This window comes from Chlorocebus sabaeus, chromosome 7 (assembly GCF_047675955.1).
Source record: "Chlorocebus sabaeus isolate Y175 chromosome 7, mChlSab1.0.hap1, whole genome shotgun sequence".
NCBI classification, from domain to species: domain Eukaryota; kingdom Metazoa; phylum Chordata; class Mammalia; order Primates; family Cercopithecidae; genus Chlorocebus; species Chlorocebus sabaeus.
This window is the reverse complement of record NC_132910.1, coordinates 64,764,235-64,788,124: the sequence shown is the minus strand read 5'-3', so window position 1 is coordinate 64,788,124 and position 23,890 is coordinate 64,764,235. Positions and strand designations below refer to the sequence as shown.

The 23,890-nt window shown below is 35.0% G+C and overlaps 1 protein-coding gene across 50 annotated transcripts in view; it reads right to left on the bottom strand.

The window, feature by feature from the left end:
* Positions 1-23,890, bottom strand: part of ANK2 (ankyrin 2) — a 686,172-nt gene that overhangs the window by 46,146 nt on the left and 616,136 nt on the right. For 18 of the 50 annotated variants that reach the window (XM_073017561.1, XM_073017562.1, XM_073017565.1 and 15 more), the window contains 8 exons: positions 20,472-20,574; positions 19,660-19,763; positions 14,514-14,549; positions 7,815-8,039; positions 6,211-6,309; positions 5,073-5,227; positions 2,558-2,769; positions 1,819-2,023 (listed from right to left, as the gene is read on the bottom strand). In XM_073017561.1, the coding sequence (XP_072873662.1) occupies positions 1,819-2,023; positions 2,558-2,769; positions 5,073-5,227; positions 6,211-6,309; positions 7,815-8,039; positions 14,514-14,549; positions 19,660-19,763; positions 20,472-20,574 (1,139 nt within the window). The remainder of the gene's footprint in view (positions 1-1,818; positions 2,024-2,557; positions 2,770-5,072; positions 5,228-6,210; positions 6,310-7,814; positions 8,040-14,513; positions 14,550-19,659; positions 19,764-20,471; positions 20,575-23,890) is intronic. The other 32 variants (XM_037986866.2, XM_073017590.1, XM_037986816.2 and 29 more) reach the window with 5 other exon arrangements.

The window sequence follows — 23,890 nt, the reverse complement described above, 5'->3', positions numbered from 1 at the left end:
AATAGTGAATATTTTAACTATTCTAACTAAATATTCTTTTGTTCTCAAACTTCATATTTTAAGCAATTGTTTTCAAAAAATTTCCTCTCAATGTGCAATAAAAGTTTGGCCAAAAAAAGTTTGTAAAATAGTAAGAACTCAATAAATATTGCAAGGTAAATGAAAAAAATAAATGAATGTCAAAGGATTAACCCTTTACATTGAAAAATTACCATGAAGGCTGATGGTGACTACCTGTCTTTCATTTCTACTGAGAAATTAAGATCACATAGATAAGGACAAAATTTTAGTTCAATGGGTTGTAAGAGCAATATATGTTTGAAATGAAGGAAAGTCTTGACTCTAAAGTTTCTTAAAGAAGAGAACAAGTTATCAAAGAAAGGTTATGGAATTTTATTCTAGTAGGCCTTTAAAATACATACTCAGCATAGCTACATGACACAGAAGAATACAAAAACTCAAATGTCTAGGTATTTAAACAATTAATACATTAAATTATTTGTTAATTTTCAAAATAATTTTAATTAAATTTCAGAAATGTTTATGAGAAACCTGTCTAAAGACATTGGGCTGGAATAAATAGAGTAGATGGTGTCTAGGCCCCTATAGTGTCTTTATTTAATCACTATAAGGGCAGGGCATATCACAGATATTCTTCTGCCTCACCTGTTTCACATCCATGACATTATATTGCACATTATAAAAGGTTAACCATATACGTATGGGGCAGGAATTATGGGAAAGATACCCAGAAATGATAGTAATAACCAAAACTGAGCAATTGGGAAAGAGACCATAAGTGAAGCATATGATTTCCTCCCACTCATTATAGTATATATATTTTAAAATTTTGTCTTATTATTAAACTTATGGAATAATCTCGTGGTTCTCTACCATAACTACAAGAAACATATTAGTAAGAAGGGTGAATTAAAGAAAACAAAATAAAGGTGAACATTCCGCCAATACAAAAGAGACATGAAAAATATAATTTTAACAATACCAAAACATCCAGGGACGATTACTGTTCTTACTAATAATAGTACTAACATTTACTGAATACCAACACCATAAAATTATTGATAAATAGAGAAATTATCAGTTAAATTATTTAGCCCTAGAACACATTATTCATGTGATTTTTTTTTGCCTCTCACTGTTTGTGGTGGCATTGTTATGAAGAGACTACCAACGTTCTGGGAGTGTCTTTGGAGAGTTTGGTAGCTATCTGAAAGCGACTACACAACCACCAATTGAAAAGACCAAAAATCGGTTAATCATTGAAAATCTTTAAGTTGTTTTTCTAAAGTTAGTTCAATAGATCAATGATAAAGACATAACCAATTCCATAACATAATACTTTGGTTTGAACTATTGGGTATAATTACTCAAGACACTTTTTTTTTTTCCCCAGCAGATTTAGTGATCTCTTCAGTGAAGACTTGAAGCCTGAACTTTGGAGACATATGGGTATGGTTTCGAATCCCAACACCACCAAATATTTATAGTGCAAGTTATAGAACTTCTTTCAACCATGGTTTCCTTTTCAGCAAAATGGGGTTAAAGTTTCCTCACAGGGTTATTGTGGAAATTAGAATGACAACACATATAAATATCTAACAGTTTGGCATACAGACTTTATTTAGTAAATAATAGTTGTTTCCTTTCACCCTTCATTTCCCTAGTTAATTAAAATGTATTCCCTGAATTAATGCACGTGACCCTGCAGACATCTTATGACAAAGGTAATTTAATATTTACAATGATCTAAGTTTCTTTTTTCAGAACTCTCTACTAACACAGTCATATGTGACTCACCTGTTATGCTGCATAGTAATCTTAAGGTTGGTGCATCTCCCCCAAAACCATTCAACATGACATCACTTGAAGCTTTGGGGACAGGAATGGTCATGGTAATTGGTTTGTGGAATTTTCTTCTTCTAGGTTCCAAAGTGACTATAGGGCTGAAGGTAGCTTTATTGCCTAGGATCTTCTTAACCAGCTCAGTGTGCATAGGTTGAGCCTTTTCAAAGTAAAAACATAAAACACACACACACACACACACACATATATATATAAAGAATGAATCATTATATTTAATTTCAAATTTCTTACCCAATGTATTTTTTTAATCTTATAAATAAGCTTGGTGGACGTCAAATATGGCAATCATAAGTTCAGTATTATTACTAAGCACTCATATAAAATTTTCTAAGATCCACGATCTCTGATGGCAGCTCTTGCTTACCAAGAACAATCTGATTCTTTAACAATTTATTTCTCATTTAAAAGCTAATTTCTTTTCTCTTTTTTTTTTTTTTTACAAGAAGAAAACATTTATAGCTAGAGATTAATTTTGGTTAATTGTCCAAATATAAGGTGAATTTTTAAATAGATTAGTAACCAATAAACATGGATTTTGACTTTAGCTCTACTATTAACACTACCTTCCTTTTTGGTATGATTATAAATCAAGGGTAACAGTCCTTGACAAAGCTAATTTTTAATCATTAGAATACAATCCTGTTAGGATCACTTGCCTCTAACACGGGCATACCTGCAGGCCTACGCGGATCCGCTTGGTGAGTGCCCCCTCTGGGAAGACGGCTTGCACCTGGGGCACCACTGTGCTGCTCAGCACACCTCCTTCTGGGCCAATCAGATTGCTGTCCTGTTTGATACGAGACACCACTGCAAAGTACTGTGGGAAGTCTCGGGTGATGATGCGGCAGATTCGTTTCTTTTCTAGGTCTTCCGGGCTATCCAGTACTGAGACAAGAAATGACCCACCTTCATTCATAAAGCAAAGATTTCCTTCTGACAGCATTCTAGCCAACTCATTGACTTGGTTCATAATGAACAGAAATGCCAGCAAAACACATTTTTTGAAATAACAGGAAAATTTAAAAAGCAAGGCTATCCTAACACCACCAGAAAACAAAAAATTGCAATATTTCAAGATCTGCCAATATTTAGCTTGCATGTTTCCTTTCTTTGTGAAAATCAGGACTTTCCAGGTCACTGAGAAAGATAAACACTTAGTTCTAGGTGCAGCATTGCAGGGCCACCTTTGAAATGAGGGATGTGAGGGCAAATATGGAATGAAATGAACCTGTTCTATTCCTGGTTCATGTGATGGAGAGGAAGTTGCTTCTGGACTCCCTTTCTTTGCAAATTTCAAAGTTAGCTCAAAGCCAAGTTATTGTGGTTTTAAGAAGTAACATAGCCCTTTGGGTTTTCAGGGGAATAGTGCAGGAATAAAATCTATCTTGGAAGAGTAAGATTTATGTTTATGTGTTTACTCCAGTGGAAGGGTTGTGTCTGAGATACTCACTGTAGATATTAAAAAAAATCAGTGATTATGAATTCAGGGTTTCAATATTCCCCTGATGCCATTAACTTTTCAAATACATAATTTAACATCAAGAGGATGGGATCATGGGCTCTTTATAAATTGTATTAGTGTAGATATTCAGGGCAATACAAAAAAAATCAAACTAGTGTAAATGTAGAAAATTTGTACTATGTGGATCACTGAATTTTAACAGGCGATGGAAAGTTGTTCATTTTTAGAAATCATTTACAATTCATTATGAGGCAGGAATAGCAACTATGTTTTTCTTAACTATTGGGCATAGCTAGACAGTAAAAGTAAAAAGTCTCAGTATCTGATTACGCATGATTGAAGACTGATGCACTGGCAAATACTAGCATATATTTATTTTTAAAATTTCCAGACATACACAAATCTTTAACTTTCTATTAATAGATTACTTAATCTATTAACTTTCTATTAATACCCATGTAGAAAGCTCATTTTAAAATAAATAAAGTTAAATAGTGGGCCCCCATCCAAGGGCACGATGCCAATACTCACTGGCAGTGTTATTGATAGGTAAATATCCCAGAGGAAAATATCCGAAACCTAAATGTCAGCAAAAGGAATGGTTCCAAGAAGTAGAAGCAGCTAAATATTGTAGGGAACAATTTTTATTAACAAAAACCCTGATCTTTTTACTTTGCTTAGAAGATATTGACTTAACACATCTAGAGAGAATAATTTCTTCCTCCATCCACTCCTTGGATAAGATAAGCCTGGCCTCTATTCTTATTCAAACCTTGGTAGGATGTAGAAAGAAATAGTAAAGAAGCTATGGTCAGGCTACTCTTTCCTATCCATGAGCCATATCTGAAACTAGTGACAGAAGACTCAAGAACTTGATAAACAGCTATACTTGCTCTTGAGTGTCTAGCTCTATACAAAACTTGGCATGTTCCTGGCATGCAAGCAAAGAACTTGCCCTATTTCTGTAGTTACTTAAAGTTGAATGTGAATTCTACTATTAGGACTAGGACCTTTTCTCTGTGCAAACTATAAGAGCTGCTTTCCTCTTTTCATACTGAATTATTACAACCTTGTACAGCCCAAGACAGATTTGAGATTTACAGCGATTGAAGTTCTAATGGAAAACTAAGTTCCTAAACTAGATGTGTATGTATGTGTATGCAGTTCAACCCTGGCTAACTTCCTGTTTGAATTATAGGTAGAAGATTGAATGAACTTAATTTTCCTACCCCCTTAATAATAGAAAGTTTAAAAATTATAGTATTCTATAACATACTAGTTATGGGTAGATGTAAGTTTTCCAACAGAATAGCTTAATACTTTTTATCAGCATCTTAAATATCTAATGTTTCAAGTTAGGCATTTTTTTAAATCATGGATTTATTATCCAGTATCAGTTCATTTAGTTATGAAACAACAATATCTATTCTATCTCATTTTTGGCTCAAGTTTACACTAAAAATGGAAGCATGCTGCATCTCTTTAATGAGATGTTTGATATCTTAAAAGCTTTTATTTTCCTGAATGTAACAGGAATAAAATTAAGCAAAAGTATTGTGCACTCATCATTACAGGAGAAAAGCAGATTACCTGCTGTAGTAAAATACCACAAGGGACACACACACACACACACACACACACACACACCCCTAGGTCATAAGAAAGAAATGAATCATTTTCATGCTTCCAGTTTAGATTTCTTTTAAAACGCTTCATCTGAAAGTACCTTCATCCATGCCGTTAAGAATTTCATTCAACTCATCTTCAGTGTAGTCACAGAAATGCTCTTTCCAGCTGTCCCCATTCTCACTGCGCAGGACCACCAGTTCCCTTTCCTTTCCTCGAAGAGCCGCAAAGTGAGGGATCTCCACGATCACAGGCCTGACATAGCAATGCAGAACATTCAGTGTGGACAGGAGCTAACCAAGAGCAAGACAAGCACCTCGACTCTGTTGCAAAGTGACCTGGAATTCTTCTTTTGCTGGGGACAGGGACATAGTGGGCCATCCCCTGAAGCCCACAGGCTAGCAGATGGTCACACAGTAGCACTCCACCTCAGGGGCACCAATCCTCAGGTACATGCTGCTATCTTAAGCCAAATAATGTTTCCCTGTGAGTGCATGTGGCATTCTGGAACTTCTCCTTTGATAAATGTAAGTAGAACACATTTAACCAAAAGAAACGTACATGCATATCTATGATGTCTGCCAATCTCCTAAAACATTTTCGACAAGGTGCAAAATGACGAAATGGTTTAAGAGGAAAATGGCTTACACATTGCATAATTTCATGTGTCGTAAATGAGGAGATGTCAGAAAGTTGACTACTTGTGAACTAAAGAGCCATGCACTCATGGTTTTTGCTTGTATTTTCTTCATTCAAGGAAACAATAGGCATGTGTACACAGTGTGGCCCTAATTGAGCCCCTAAGCAGACAGCCCAATTGTGTCCAATGCCTATTATATTCAGGATCCAGAGCATGCACTGCCCTATTATTTTTAGGTCACATTCGTTTTCAAAATATATGGAGGGTTTTGATTTTTGGGTCCAGGTTGCTTTGATACAGACTCCAAATTCATCATAACAACATCATAACTAGCACATAGTACAACTAGGCAGATCTCATGCTTAAACGAAAATGAAGGTCACAGCACTTTAAGGGGAAAGATATAAAAACATCACTCAAAAATAAAAGTCACATACCACAAGGGTCAGAAATGGTCCACTAAAGATAGGTTATACAGAATTTAAATCATAGAGAGGGACATGTCATGGGCACAATGACAAAAAAGAGAAATCATATTGCAGAAGAAGGAGAAGAATGGGGGGCCAGCAGCCATCAATTTGTTTTAAGTCACTCCTACCCAAGGAATTTGGTTCCAGGAGGCCCCAGCTGAAGAATGCGGCTGACCAAACTTTCTCCCTCATTAAGTGGGGGAGGAGCCGTTGGCAGGTGAAGTTTACTGAGTACATCCAAAGCAGCAGTGAAAGAAAGAACATAGGTAAGCTTCAGGTATTGTTTTCTACAGAACCCCAGCGTCGCCAGCTGATCCACAGGGTGAACTTTGGTTTCACACTGCGTTTGGTTCTGCCCCCTCCATTGGTCACAAAGAGCAAGGAACCGAGACCCAGAGTGTGCAATGGAGGCGCGTCTGTGCAAGGAGAGCACTTAGCTGTCCAGTCTGTCCCTAATTAGGTTCACCGCCAGGGCACTAGCCAAAAAGGGGGTAAAAATGCTCCACAAGAAAGACAAGCTGTTGGGAATATGATGAAAACTCTGCCCTGTACAGAGGCCAGATGTTTTCATGAATATTCCCCAACAGATCTGAAGATTATTAAAAAGCCTAAACTACCTGAGCATGAGGGGAACAGGGTCTGACACAGAATATGAAAAGAATCATTGGGGAATTACTCCAAACATAATGGCATTTTCTGATGCAACCCAGAACTTCACAGGCTCCTTGTAAAGCTCTGGTCTGTCTGATTGGAGGACATGAGAGGTGGTTGCTATAATTGGGAAATACAAACACACCCCTTTTCAGGTGTGTGAACATAATTTGGAGCAATCTGCTAATAGTTTGGTCCAAATTACAAAGCTTTAGAACATTTCCTGAGTTCTAAAGCAAGAAATCCTCTTCCCAGCATGACATCGGCAAAGTAAAAGAGTTCACGATTATTAGGATTTTCTCCCAGTATTTCAAACACCAAGACTTAAATACAATTGATTTGTTTCAAAATATTTTGAAACTTGTCCCCCACCAAAACTTCATCCTTGTGTTAATTTCAGCTGTAGCTATTCATTTCTGGGCACATTGAAATGCCACTTAATATAACAGCAGCCGTACAAACAAACAGAAGAAAGAAGAAACGCTAAATTCTGCTCAAAATTGCCAAAATGAGCATGGTTGAAGTTAGTCTTGATGTATTTGTCTTAATATAAACTGTGACTAAATAGCCAATGTAATGATAAGGCTCAAGGTAGCAATTTTGATAGCTGAAAAAAAAAAAAAAACATTGATTAAATTTGTAGGTATTCTGTAAAGGCAACATTGCTTTCCAAAGTAAAGATAATGATTCTGTTTCATAACTACATGAGAATTTACATTTATGTTTGGAACAGAGCAGAATTTTTTCTTTGTGACTTTACCACTTAATTCTCAGATGAGAAAAAAATACCTACCATCAGCTAAAATATTGGTTATTCACATTGGGGGTCTGGCAGCTATTATTACATTCAAAAAGAAGAAGTGGTATTCAACCTGAATGTTTAACTCATTAATGCCTTAAAATAAGAGGCGTGTAAGTGGAGTCAAGCATTGAGGTGCTACTTCCAATTTTAAAAATTTCACTGGTGCCAATCCTCTTTCAAAATGGTTTGACGTACCTTTTTCCATGCCATCCTAGTGATTTCATGTAGAGGACACAAGCTCATCGGTGACTAAGTGGGAGGTTTATCAGAAACCCTTACCCAAGGAACTGAGCACCAGAAGGTCCAACTTCGATCAGGCGACTGGCCAGGCCTTCTCCTTCCACCATTGGAGGCATTGTTGCCAGTCTGTGGCGCTTGACCAGTCGACAGGTGACTCGTGTTGGAGCAGTACATTTCCGAGGTGGAATAATGATCCGGAGCCCATTGTGTCTGCATCCTCGCATAGCACCACCTCGGGCATCCACCATAAAACTAACCAGGAAACTAAAAATTAAAATAGAAGATTAGATATGTTTGGAAATATTAGGCGCAGATGAACAAGCTTTGTCAAGTTGTTTTCCATAATGCTTTGTCTCAAAATCTCTCTTTTTTATTTAAATGCATGGTGGTAAAATGTTTGCTTTAAAAAGTTATTTTATTTTATACCAATGCCTTTAATTCTGTTTTGTTGTTATTCTAATTTTTATATTATTTTAATCCGTAGAGAAGAATTCTAATTTTTGCTGACAATGGTGATATTCAATATAAACTGTAAATTAAAAATAAGCCTAATTGATTTTGAAGGAAAATGGAATGAAATTACATAAAGAACAATTGACAAATTTCCTTTTGTTATAAATGGAAAGACTTCTGCTTCCTTACGTGTATATCCTGAAAAGTCTACATGTTGAAATAATACAAGGACAAAGCAGAGAGGAAAAACCAAATTGCAGTTTTTCTGCATCCTGTTCCAACATCATCTTACCCAGGATATAGATTTTTAACTGATTATATTCTAAAGGAGGAGAAAAGCAAAATAATTAAATGTTTTAAATTGAACCAATTTGCTGGTTAAAATGTACTTTTTTACTTATTGAGTAGGAATCTCTCTGCCATACCATTCTAATTTAAACGAGGAGCGGGTGGATAAGGAACAAGTAGACTCCTCTATACACCATTTTTGAAGTGAAATTTCAGGCGTGGGAAACCCTGGGCTCATGCAGATGGAGGATATCCGTATCATCTGTATCATGATTTTTCTCAAACTGTAATAAATTGAATGTAAAAATTATAGCTAATAATTTAGAAATGTTAACAGCATCCCTATTAATTTTTCTCCTTTTCTTCTAGGCTAATGGTTCATGAAAAAGGAGAACTATAATCCAGGATGACTTGGTTTGTTTAAGTGTACCAAGAGAATGGGTTTGTCTTAACTTTGAAGTTGTTTCCTTTGGGATGGTCTTAGCAGATCCTGATTCAGGTTAATTTGAATGCTTGTCATTTGGTTAGTATTAACACTCATTAAAGTCTCCCAGGCACTTACCATGTCAAGGAGCAAAAATTAAACAGCACGGCAACCTAAGGGTTGTGTACACGTACACAAAGACATACAAACTGTGTGTATGCTCTTTCACAAATTACATTAGTGTCTTTTCACATTTTCATTGCATTTGCAAGATCTTTACACCAAAATTGGAAGAGGAAAGCAACATATAGGTGTATCATGGCTCCGCTTATAATCTGCTCAGCACAGAACCAACTGGATTTGTCCCACCTAGATATTGCCTCCACGACAACATTTAAAACATTTGAAAGGTATTTTATCAAAGTTAAGTTATGGGATATAAACACAAAACATTTATGTTATTTTTTAGATAAATGAAGAAAAATATCTTAGCATCTTCTTCAAAGCAGAACACACAACTTATTAAACATGCCATTAAACAGAAATCCTGTTGCTAGTAATAAAAATGGGTGCGAAGGAGCCCAGAGTGCCTGTCTGAAGCACGTCATGCAGGATGAGACCACAAAAGGCAGCACAGTCCTTCCCACATGCAGGGGCCAGGATAGACCTTCCATTCATACCTAGCCCACTTAAGTTTTCAGGAAGGAGTAAAAACTAGGAAGCACAATCCACAGTTCAGTACTGAAGTGTTGATGTTTCTGGTCTTTACCAAAACATAATGAGAAAATATTTGCCACTTTTCTTATTACTAGTCTTCAAGTATGAATTCTTTAAAATTTTCTTTTTCATTTGACTTTTAAATGAACTATTTGTTGCTCAAAAGAATGAAAATACTGGTAACACTTCTAGACAGATATAAAGTTTTCCTTTCCATTTTATTGTTCTTATTTGAGTAGGATACTTAGATTGGTTTTTGTAAAAAAGTAGCAAAAAGTGACAAGTTTAAACTAGTGCTGCTTCCAAATTCATTGCAATATTTTTGACTCACTGATAATTAAGATTAATATTTCCCTTGTTTTTTTTTTTTTTTTTTTTTTTCGTCTTTTGGTTACTGCCTCCATTGGTGCACAGACAGGAACTCAAACCTAGTAAGTAATTATTATAATACATCTGCTTAATGTTATCAATCCTCAGTACTATTTTTACCTTTGAAGGCATTTAAGACGTTTCCACACTCATGTTGTGTGCTATAAGCTCTCCACTACATTTATTACATTGATGGCTTATGGCCTATATAACATGGAGCCTGGATCAAAGAACATGTAGAGTATCTTCTGGTGGCCCATTCTCTAAAGAGTGAATTGAAGTAGCTAAGTGCCTGACTGTAACAATGTTTAAGTAACTACAGGTTAGATTACTTGCCCTGATTGTGTCATTGACTGTGTCTCTTGAAACCCTCTTTTTGTTCTCACTTGCTCTATAGTTCCATTTCTATGCTCCTTTTCATGCAATATTTGTTAAGCTCCTATTAAGTGTCAAGTGCCCTGCTAAGAACTGAGGATACAGAAAGTAAAGACATAGCAGCTGCTGCCAAAAAGTTTATGGTCTAAGCCCCAGATGTCACATGATGGTTTTGTCATTACTTGGAACTGCTTACTTTCCTGGTCACTGAGAAATGACTAAGTCCACACATAGGAGCCATAAAAGTGCCATAATAACAGTGAGCATGTTCTCCATATTTCTTCCTGTGTCCTCTAGAGCCTGGCACAGTGTGGACGGAGCACTTAGCAGGCAGTCAATAAATAACTGTTGAATAAGCGAATGTACAACACAGTGAAAAGGGCAAGATGTGAGGAGCTGTATATATTTATATCTAAGGCTAACATAGGAGAAAATTTAATTCTTTAGTCTCTGGACAATCAGAGCAGTCAGAATTCATTCGAATCACTATATTCAGAGGTAAGAAAGCAGTTAGGAATGACTATCCTTAATGTTAAATATTCTTCTACAGGCGTATTCCTGCTCTAATACATATAAAGAGACCTAATAAATTGATTTCCTTTGATAGAGGACTGGTAGAAAATGAGAGTAAGCAAAAACCAGAAGTTTGAATTTAACAAAATAAACCATTTTAATAGAAGTGAAAATTATATGAAGAAAGATCAAAAATGGGAAAATCAAAATAAAAGCACGTAAAGCCTGAAGCTGCAAGCAGATAAATTTACCTATAAGAATCTCTGTGTCATTGTAAATCTGGAAAGTAATATTTAAGTATTGCACAAAAATCCAAAGCAAATTGGAAAAATTAGGGTGCCAATATGCATAATTCAGAGAAAAAATAATTTTTGTTTTCCTTGAGATAGGGTCTCACTCTATTACCCAGGCTAGAGTATAGTGGTGTTATCATAGCACACTGTAACTTCGATCTTTGGGGCTCAAGCGATTCTCCCATGTCAGCCTCCCGAGTAGCTGGGAATACAGGCAGCATCACTGCACCTGGCTAATGTTTGTTTGTTTGTTTGTTTTCAGAGATGGGGTCTCCCTATGTTGCTCAGGCTGGTTTTGAACTCCTAGGCTCAAGCAATCCTCCTGCCTTGGACTTCCAAAGTGCTGGGATTACAGGTATGAGCCACCAAGCCCAGCCTAAATTAAATTTTTAAAGAAAACAAGGCTTCATGTTTTTATCAAGTAACTAAAGGAAGACACACAAACCAAAAAAAACCCACCAAGCTGTAGTGAGGAAATTTTCCTTAGAAGAGAAAGAGAAGAGAGAGAAGAAAGTAAAACAGAAAGATGTCAAGAAAGAAATTAAAATATTGGAAGATATGAAAAAGCTAAATATTAATAGCCAAAATGAGTAAAACTGTTGATAAAATCTATCATGAAAATACTCTAAACAAATTAGACTCAAATAATGCAATTGCCAAACAACTGATAAAAATGCTAAATTTACAAAATTGCATAATAAAAGAAGTCTTTTCTTTAAATAAGAAGGAATAGGAAAAATAACTCAAGTTTATAGCTAGGTGCTGATGAAAAGTCTATTGACAATAGTCAGTATGCTTATCAGTTAATCCAAATAGTTGATAATATAAAATTAGGTAAGCATCTGAGCATTTTCATTAAAAATATCAGAATACTCAAAAGCGCCACTATTTGGACAGGTAGTAGAGTTAGGAGACAGGTATTCTACCACGTAAAACACAACTGCAAATCAGCAAAAAACAAATTGTAAGCAAACGTACTTTTATGTACCACAGGAAAATGAGAAAGGTTAGAAGGTGTGAGTCGTGAGATGCGTCGTTCACATACTAGAGTTGACTGAATCAATATGATTTTTCTCATGTTTGCAGGAGATTAAAAATGGGACAACATAATCCCTATAAACATTTGGAGATGAAAATAATTGAAGTAAAAACATATAATTAAATATGTTTAGAGGAGGTGGTAATAGAGATTGATGGCTCTGCCTGTCATCTATGAGCTTTAAGATTGAAGCCTCACCTGGCAATGACAAATAATCCTGTTACCACTTAAGGTTATGGTGAGAAATCTTGTGTGGGTAAAGCATACAGAATTCAATAAATGCCTGTTCCTATCATTTTCCTTTCTCTACACTTATAGGATTTTATGTATTTTAAATATCTTTAAAATAATACAATATATCACTTGAAAAATAAATGGGGAAACTAACCTTTATTGAGTACCTACAATGAACCTGGAAGTATGCTAAGTAGTTTAATATGATGATGAAGTTTGTATTCGTTTATGAAGTTTACTTAAATAAGATATAAAAATACCATTATCACGAAGCACAGGAGAATGCAACAAGTACCATGCTCTTCCCTGGGTCTAGATATATCTCTATTTTGAATTAATGTTGTAACCTCAGGTAAGTCACAAACGTCTTTAGGTTTCAGTTTTCTTATCCAGAAAATGGGAGACTTCTACTAAATAGACTCCAAGTTGCCTTCCAGTATTGAAATTATATGCACAGTTTACTGTTAACTAGGTTAGGAAACCTACTTAAATCTTTCATTTCAGATGCACTGAAAGAATTCCTAATTGGAAAATAAACTGCTATTACTTCAGGAAATACATATTATTTTTGCTTTATGGTTAAAACAGCTGTTTTGCAGAGAATGTGTATACACACTGCACTAAACATTGACTTAAGACTGTACATATAAAAAATATCATATAACACTTAGCTTTGATTGCATCTCTTACTCTCCAAATGAAATTCAGCAATCATGCAAAGTAGAAACTCTTAAAAATTTTCTAAATTGTGAGATACAATGTTATCACAATTTAAAAAGAATAAAAGCGAAAGCAACCATTATTATGCAGATGACTTGCCTACAAATACACAATTTGATTAGCTAAACAGTACATGCTTCAGAGGAGGCAGCAGAAAACCATGATCCAGTCTTTTGAGGACTACATCCTCCACCCCCAAAGTTACTACTCCTTTAGTTTTATTTTTAATTCATTGAGGACCATGGGATGGGAATGGGGAGGAAATTGCAGCATTCAGAGTTAGTTGAAAGAACAGGAAGAAAAAATCATCAGAGTGCTTCAGTGATCCTCATATACATAGCAAGAGGGCCTCAGATTAAATCCGATTTCTGAGGTACTGTGAGAAAAACCATAGCATGAGCTCTTTCTCCTCTATAATTCCCTTAATTCCTTCCTAATCCTCCAAATTCTGTAAACTTAAACATTGCTTGGATATGGCTTTGAAAAAAGTAGTTCAAATTTGTTAAAATCACCAAATAATTATTTATCAACCACTGCGTTCATGTATGGAAAGACAATAGCGTGCATTTGAGAAAAAGTATAAGGATGTATATAAAAGTTTTCAAAAATAAAAATATAAAACTGTATTTTTTATAGACTGATAATTTGTAGTACCATAATGGATGACTGTATAATAAAAATACTATAATTATCAGTCTAATAAGAACCTTTAAAAATAACTTTAAATAAATAACAGAATAATGGGTATCTTCAGAACACTGACTAGAGTCATTCTGCAGTACAATTTCTAAAATATCAAAAAGTTGCATTTATAGCAGTATTAGCAAGGAAATGCACTATTAATACACTTTTAGCCTTTGCCTCACCTAGAATATGGTACTTAAAATAAAACCCAGAACAACAAAAAAACCCTCTGCTAAGTGCCACTTAAAATCATAACCTTTAATAAAACCTTAAAATAGCTCAACCAATTTGCATAATTGTGGGGAACAACATTTTTCATCTCTATGTAGCACTTTTTCTCACAAAAGAAGCTGGAGATGTGGAGACCCATGACCAAGACAGGCAGTCCACAGTAAGTCTGGGACAGCCTCACTTTATCTCCACTGAAATTAAAAATACCACTTTCTCTTCATCACAGAGAAAGGGGAATTCAGCAATAGCCACAATTTGGAGAACATCAATCTTTGTATCTCTTTGGCTAGGTATCTTCACACTAAAGCATCCTGAGGCAAGGAATACGCAGAAGGAGATGGCAAAAGGGGGAGAGGAATAGGCAACATGTTCAGAGAAAGAATTATGCAGTAGTTCACCTGCTGTTGTCACGATCAAGACATGGAGAGGCGCGGCTGCAACAGAATAGATACTTTAGCACAGAGAAGGAACGGATAAAGTGAAATATAAGGAAGGAAATCAGAAGTAATTTATCATTTATACACCAATACAGTATTCATTGAAAACAAATGGAAATCCAAATGAGATATAGCTCGAGAAGAGCAAAGTATGGTGGCTTTGTGGCAACTCCCAGTTTAGGGAACTGGGGATGTTATAAAATCACTGGATAGGGGTTTGTAACCTTGGTCAACATCGGCTTGTGAGGGCGTTTAACAAAGTCTGAGTGTCCAAGAAGCTACAGAAACATCAAGGGTTATTATGATGAAAAACATAAAGTCTTTGATTTGATGAATACAGTTTTGATGCAAAAGTTTTTGTTTTATACATTTAATACTTTAAAAATAATGATAATAACTTTTTGGGCTATCACAGAAGAAATGCAAAAAGAAAAGGTACAATTTAAAACATGGATCAACAACAAACACTAGCATAAACCATAAGGCAGGGTAGGTAATATCAATTACCTACTAGAGTATAGCAAAAAAAAAAACTACGCAAACAAAGTCTTGGTGCTTCTGTCAATACTTTATGTCCTGCTTTAGAGATTGCTGTCCTCCTCATTGGTCATAATGTCTAATCCCACATTATAGTTCTACCTTTCACTCCTTTTCTACCTATGAGTCTGTTTTTCTGTAAAACCCTCCATAAGCTTTCACAAGATTCTCTTGTGTTTTCAACTCTAATGACATACAAAAGTATACATGCTTAATGGACCAGAAATCCAACCTTACTAAACACTTGTTTTGCTACTTATTATGAGAAAACTTTCTTCATCTAAAAGAATTTACCTTCATGTACCTAAAGAAAACCCCTAGGGTGTTGTAAAATACATGAATAACTAACTTAACTGCCGTACATATTAGATAAACATTAATATTGTCAAGTGAGAGCCTTGCCTTCCTTGCATTTCAAATATCCCATTATTTGAGAGAATATCTTCAAGATGATTTTAAAAATATACTGTATTTTTGGAGCAATTTTAGGTAAACAATAAAATTGCCTTCAACATGTTTTTATGAAAAGAAATTCTTTAAAAGACCACCTTATAGACCTCAAGTTAATGTAAGACTATGTAGGACATTTTAATGAATTGACATTTAATTGTTGGCATTTGACTGTAATTAAAAGACTACAAAAACTGAAGTCCTTTGGAATAACAATATTTAAGAAGACTTACAAAGCTAGCTACTGCTAAGAATTGTGCCTTACATCTTCTAATTCCTTATGCACTTATGAAATGAAGAAGAATTGTAAAATTAAAATTCCTGCCCAAGATTATGTTGTTATGATCATGACTAGGATACTAGAAATAACTGTTGATCAGAGTCATTGCAAATGTGAAGACAACACTTTAAAATAAACAGCAAATATTAGTCTTTCTTTTGTCATGTATGTGCTGTGTGTATTAAGCAGAACAGATTTTTTAACACTGATACTGATTTTTTAATCACTGATACCTATTGTTCTCTAGTCATGAACATTCATCATTGGAAACATAAAGTAGAGGTAAAATAAAATCACCAATACTGCTTGTTGGTAGAAACGGTATCTTCTATTAATGTAAAATCCCTTTATTAAGTTTAAGAGAACATTATATGTACAAATCAGTGGTGTGTGCATAAAAAGTTAACTTTATTATCACCTCTATCAAAATATCTGTTTTTTGGCTGGGCACGGGGGTTCATGCCTGTAATCCCAACACTTTGTGATGCCGAGGCAGGTGAATCACCTGAGGTCAAGTGTTCCAGACCAGCCTGGCTAACATGGCAAATGCTGTCTCTACCAAAAATACAAAAAATTAGCCGGGCATGGTGGTGCACGCCTATAGTACCAGCTATTCGGGAGGCTGAGGCAGGAGAACCAGTTGAACTGGGAGGTGGAGGTTGCAGTGAGCCAAGATTGTGCCACCGCACTCCAGCCTGGGTGATGGCGTAAGACTTCGTCTCCTTTTTTTTTTTTTTTCTCTTACATTTTGGGTAGATCTTGCAGTGGCTTAAGAATCCACCCAATTAATTAAAGAGAAACTAAGTTTTTCAAAAAATAAATGAAAGCCACTATTTAGGAACCTGGCGTATAATGAATAAAATTACAAAAAATCTTGCCACATGACATGGTATGATGAGTGTTACTCATATACATTAATATCGTGGTAGCTTTCAAATACCAGGACACTCAGAATCATTGAGCTTTCAATAGTAATAACCCATTCTGTTAGAGTCATCAAATGCATTGTGTTTGTTCAAACACTGGAGACACTAATAGAGAATAATTTGCCTGATTAAAAATAACAGTAAGTCAAACATTACTATTGTGAATTGAACCACATTGACGCTGCCATTTAGAGGAGTCATAATACATTTTGCTTAACTGATTTGCAATTTGTGAAAGATCTGGAAAGTGTGTATGAGGATTGTACACAATACTAATAGCTACAATCTACTGAGCACTTATTATTTCCAGGCAAAGTGCTAATTATTTAAAAAGCATTTAGTTATTAAAGCTCCCCTATGGGATCAATAATATAATACTCGTCTTATAGATACGGAAACTGAAACTCAGAGATTTTTATATAACTTGTGCCTGATGTCACATATGACTGTGAGTGACAGGATTTAATTCTGATAGGTCTGACTCCAAAGCACACTATTAACCACCATGTTTCTCTCTCTTTACAGATTAAGTGTCTTCTAACTTTAAATAACAACATATAGTGTGTTTCCTAAAGTCAGGGGCTAGATGTTACTTAGCTTTTTTCTTAGTACCTGGCACAATGTCAGGTACTTTGCAGAATTACACAAATGTGTGAAGAATGAATACATGAGTAAATAGAAAAAACAAAGAACATTTGAGAGAACCAGGTATACCTTAATTAACTAGCTCTCTCTAATAGCCAAAGCCTTATTAAGCAAAGTTTTTCCTAACAGTTTATATAAAACATCTGTACTATTGGTGCTTGTAGAAAGTATCAATGCCAGGCCTCCAAAGTATTGGTCTGGGTTGAGGCCTGGGCACTAGTTTTTTTTTTTTTTTTTTTTTTTGGAGATGGAGTCTCACTCTGTCACCCCAGCTGGAGTGCAGTGGTGCAGTCTAGGCTCACTGTAACCATCACCTCCTGGGTTCGAGTGATTCTCCTGCCACGCCCTCCTGAGTAGCTGGGATTACAGGCGTGCATCACCACGCGCGGCTACTTTTTGTAATTTTAGTAGAGATGGGGTTTCACCATGTTATTCAGGTTGGTCTCAAACCCCTGACCTCATGATCCGTCCACCTTGGCCTCCCAGAGTGCTGGGATTATAGGTGTGAGCCACTGCGCCTGGCCGGCGCTAGTATTTTTTAAAGCTCCTAGATGATTCTAATGCACAGCAAAAATTGAGAATTATCCAGAGTCAGTATTAAATGCTTGAGATTCATAGGAAAACTGGTTTATTAAAGACTATGAATTTAAAGATCTTTATCTTAACACATAATTCATCTTTAACTACTGGATGCTGTTGGTTAATCGTAAGTAATGCACCATAATTACTTATAGGTGTATCTAGTTGTACACAATTGGGCTGTAATTGAGGTACTTAGACTATTTTACTGCCCTTCAGTAATGAAAGAACTTCTTTTAAAAGTTCCTTTTTCAAAATATAAATGATTTATTTTGAAAACTGAAGTATTGCCATGCACTGATTCTTTTGTAAATTCAGTTATTATTAGTCAATTAAATTTTACCTAAAACCATCTCATCACTTTGTAGGCTGCGTATGAGCTTTAAAAACCTCATTATGATTTCTAGATTCTTATCTATGATCCTACAATACTCTACATCCAGGTCTCTTCCTTCTTACTTACCACTGTGAAGAAGTTCATTAGCAGAATGTAATGTTGTATGTTTTGAGTAACTTATAACTTTTTTAAAAAAAAAAAATAAGTAAATTTGAATGAAGTGTAATTTTTTTTTTATTCTCATGAATAAATCTTGTATCAGGAACTAGTCTCTACTTATTTAACAAGGAAAAGAGTATTAGGATTGTTTTCAATAACTATATAACTAATGTTATTGTATGAACCTTTACTTAGTATACGATTAGTTGAAGAAGTCTAAAATTTTTAACTAAAATATCTTGGAACTCTTTCCTGAATAAAGAATATTTTAGAATAATAAAAATAAGAAAGAATCTACTTTTCAAAATAGTGCTGGGATTTATGGATAAGGATTTGAGGACAATAATTAAAACCAAAATATTGCATTTTGATATATAGAATATAAATACGACTTAAAAATAATTAAATAAAAATAGAAATTTTACATATAATTACAATATTACTATATTATTGCCAACTACTAATATGTAAGGAAGAAATTGGAAGAGTGTTACAATTTAAAACTCCTTAAGGAATTTATATTCCACATAATTGAACACCTTAAGAACAACTTTAAGTATGTTTGAAAGTATGACTCAAACTCCTATTTTTTAATGAGTTAATAAAAACAGGTAGCATTGCTTCAACAGTGGTATGTATACTCTCTGAATGATTTTAAAAAGATAACTGAGAACCTGACTGGTTGCATTCAAATTCCCTTTTTGTTTATATCCCTACTTCAAACAATATATAAACTCCTCCTTATATTTGTGTGATTCAAGCTTCTGTAACATTATTTTAAAAGCATTAGAAAGGCATTTATTTCATTGAACCAATCAGTTAATCTTAATAAATAGAAACTTTCTAGAAATCAAATGATTCGGCCCCTCTTTTTAAGATGTCTTAAAGACAGTATGTGAATAGTAGGAAGGCCACCAGTATATTCCAGTTAGGTAGCAAGCTCTTTGATGCAATTCTACTAGTTGTTCTAAAACAACAGTCAGTTATTTTTAATGCTGAATTCAATCTTTTTTGCTGGTTTGTTGGTGTAGATATAGAGTCCATGGTGGATAAAGCAATGTTATTTACAAGTTTAAACAAAGGGCACCTCCACTGTAAAGCTAGCCACCAGCTAAAGCTACTGGACAAAGCTGTTATTTTCACTCCCATCTCTTTTTACCTCTTGATCAGGATACATAATATTGATTTACTCACCCTGAATGAATAGGACTGGAAGAAAGAGCCACGTTGTCTAAGTTCTCAGTGCCCCAGCTTAGGCGATAAGAATTCCTTTCTGCCTCCTTGGCTAGAGTTGACACCTAAACACAAAGAACACTGGATTGAATAAAAACACTTTGGTTCACTTAAAGTAAAATATAACGAAGTACAAAAAGTGGCATCACTGGAAAGTGGTATAACCTAGAAAAACTTCCACTTAAAAATAAAAAACCAATGTATTTACTATGAATCTTTTAAAATGCACTCTCTTTTAAACTGCATTATTTAAATAGATTATATAAGATTACATTCACGTAATTGTCTTTGAAGAGAGTAGGTATCCATCTCTTTCCCTATACCCAATCCACCAAAAGTGATAAAATCATAACTAAAATTAAAATATTCCAGAATAAACTTTAAGCCTTTCTGACAGCTAACAATTTTAAATATTGAAAGATATAACTTAACATTTACCATTCATCTTATACCTTAAATGCACCCTACCTCACTTTTTCCTTTAATGGAGATTTTATTTTAAAAATATAATGTTCATATATAATCTCCACAGAAGAATTCAGTATAGCTGAAGAAATAAGCAGTATGCTTTTTCAGAAAAACACTGCTCATTGAAAAAATCTAGTGAACATTTTTCATGTTTTAGGAAAACCCTCAAATCTCTTATGCTAGCTTGTCAATTGAATTAAGAATGATTTTGGGGGGATTAAAAACTTTCTCAGGCCATTTCTAGCATCCAATAATATTAAAAAGCTCTCCAGAAAGCAAAGACATGAAGGCAAAATGTCACATACCTGGTGACTGGGAATCACAACTGAGTCATCCATCACGGCACTGTCCCTCAGGTAGGAGGCATGGCTCAGAGTGTGAGACCTGTCGGAACTGAAGGATCGAAGGCTGGTAGGTTGGCAGGAGGCCATGGCATATACCAACAGCGGTAGTAGGGTTGGGATGACAAAATGATGAGCCGAGCAGGAGAGTGAAAAAAGCGTGCTATTAGCTAACAGCGCAACTTCCAGGGGGACACAAGTCTCTGTGTTGTCCTACCTTTTTGTCCAACAGCTGAACTAACACATCCTTTGACAGGCTCTTACCGCTCAATGGCAAGAGCACAAGGGAATCCAGAAGTTAAAATGTGATACTCCTAATCTGATTCATTTTCTTCCCAGAAATGTTTGAAACCAGCAATTGTAGTTTATTACTGCCAGTACAAGAAATTCACACAGGAAATAATTCCAGGATAGATTGCTTAAATCTGTGTTAAATGTTAATCTCCCTGCAACTAAGAAAAATATCAGAGGAAAGTAGACAGCCCTCAGAGAGAAGAACAAAATGAAAGCCCAGTTTCATTTTCACTCATTATTTTCCACTCTCTCTCCATGCCTCTTTCTCCTCCTCTCTAAACTGTGAATGACTGAATGTTGGTGCATTCCCCTGGAAGGTACAGAGTGAAATGAACTGTGGCCAGATGCATGCTTCCTGCGGAAGTGGAGTTCCTCTTGTTTGTCTCTGGTGACTCCAACAATGCTATTATTTCAAACGAGAGCACTGTCCCCTTTGCATGTCCTGTGTGTGGTGAGTGAGGCACCAGAGTGTTGGTTGCCGTGGTGATGAGATGCATGAGCACAAGAAACCGTTTCTAAGCTCCAGCTCAGAACACAGACACACCTGCCAGCACAAAGACAAATTGCCAATGGCCACTGACCAAAAATGAGGTTTGGCTTCAAAATGGGATTTAGGCCTTGATAAACCATGCATTACATTTTTGAAAAATCTGAATTTCAAAGTTCTAAATTACATACTCAAATGTAACAGGTAAAACTTGACATTTGCATAGATGCAATCTCATTCCTTTTAAATCAGTTTGTAAAATCAGATGACAGATTGATATCTTAAATAAGTTATATTTTATACACTGTAGTTCAAGTATTAAAGATCTGTGTTCAAAGTATTAGCCCAAAGCCCATAAGGGAAAAAAAGAGATACGCAAGCTTTCACAATATTTATAAAAGCAAACTTTCATTTACTTTTAGCTAGTAGGTGTTTGGCCAGTGAAGCACTGTAGAATTATGGACTAAATGTTAAATTAGCATATTTATTAGTATAAACAATCTTCATTTTGCAAGTATATTTAATTTTGTAAACCATGTACTATCCTATCTACGAGGTGTCAATATAGACCGCATCAGTTGTCTTTGAGGAAATCATCACTTTGCAGGTAATTCATAGTAATCCAGGACCTCCTCCTTCTTATTTTACATGTAGGTATATTCCAAAAAAAAGTCTTAAAGGGTAAATGACAATACCCTTTAAGTATTGGGTATATAAAAAGAGTTGGTTGTCTGATCCTTGTGTTTATACATATATAAATCTGTGTTTATAATAAAACAAAATCTAAATATAACTTGAGAATTAACTATTTTATGTTATGTAGACTCTTGGAGAAGATTGAGGCTCTTGACAGAGCCTTAGAAATTTCATCAAGAGTTTTAGCTCCAGCATTTGGAGGCTACTTATATTACAGAAGGCTTTACATTTAGCTTTTGATGGGGGTTTAGATTATTGGGAAAAGTTATCTCAGCAAAAGCTTGTCTCGGTGGAATCGATGATTTTTTTTCCTGCTGTAAATCACAAAGATAGCTAAGATCCACTTGGATGTGTTTTGTACCAGGTGGCACTAGATCAGCAACTCTTAAATTCTATTCACCTTTATCTTGTTTTGAATTTGGCCAACGAAGGGAAAATAGTAGAGGAGCCAACCTGTTCTATTTCTAATATGGCTTGTCTATGGGCTCAACTGTCTTCTGGAATAGCAGAAACACCGGTCTCAAAGGGAAAATGAAAATTTAGCTTGAATGAGAACAAACTAAATGGTAAATAATGGTACTTCAAATAAAACCTTGTGACGTGGCTGCCAGATTGCAAAGGTCTAAACTTTGAAAGAATGAATCAGGTCTCAGTTGCCATTCTCTAGGAGTGACTATGGCTAAGTAGACAACTCTATTTCAGGAACGTGGTATTAAAGAACCCACTGGGCTATTAAAGTAGAGTCACACTTTGCAATCAGTATATCTGTCATACAAGTGAAAATCTGATATCCATTTAGTTGATACCTGAGTCTATCTCTCAATTGGTTTTGTACTGAGAGGAATAGAGAGGTGTTGGTGTTTTTTTTATCTTTTCCAAAACCCCGACAGGAAAGAAATACAGAGGGAGAAGAAGAGAAAGAAGGAGACAAAGTGATATATAACCACAAAAAATTGATTAGAGAGAGAAAGATATTAGGATATGTACACAGAGAGTGAGAAAAGTTGGACAGAGAGAGGGAGCAACAATGAATAAGTCAAAACCATATATCGGAGTGTCTCTACCTTTCTGTGGGTTGTATTCTAGCTTCCTCTACTTACTTATGCCTTCTGAAATACTAATTGGTTGTTTAATCAATGTGCATCATTTCTAACTGCTTTCTAAAAAATGATGTCGTATAATCTACTTAAATGAAATAAAGATGGACTATTCCAACACCAGAGAAGTTATTCTCTCTAAAAAAAATTCTCTCTAAAGTAATAATAACTAAAGAATTATTCCTACTAAAATATAACTGGCATGACAAAGGTCTGGAATAATTTAAGCTCTTGGATCAGAAATTGTTCACTCTGATTTAAGACATTAAAAACAAGTTTAAATATTTTCCAATACAGTTGCCAATTTTTCATTAAGTCAATGGTTCTGCTATTCAGTTAATAAATGTATAATAACATAGCCATAGAAGTGTAAAGTTTTACTTGCTGTTCAACTAGGGGATGTGCTAGGGGTTTTGTTATGGTCTTAACTTATACTTTTTATTTTACTATGGTACAACTACTTTATGGACACATAATAGGTGGTATGAAAGTGTAATTTTATTGAAAAGTATAATAATTACTATCTTGGTAAACTGTAGTATTTATTAAACATTCAATTAATGGAGTGGCAAACTTTACTGAACAAGTAGAAATCCACAATTTTCAATAAATTTGCTTTAAAACATGAAGAAGCCTCTGTGGTTCGTTGTTATTTAGTATTTTACATTGAATTTGGAAGGCATTTTTAATTTGTAAGCTACAATAAAACAGACACAAAATCCAACTAATCATAACTTGGTTGTATTTGTATTTAATGTACATTAAATTGTATGTATTTGAATTCTTCCATATCTCTGCATATTTTAGGC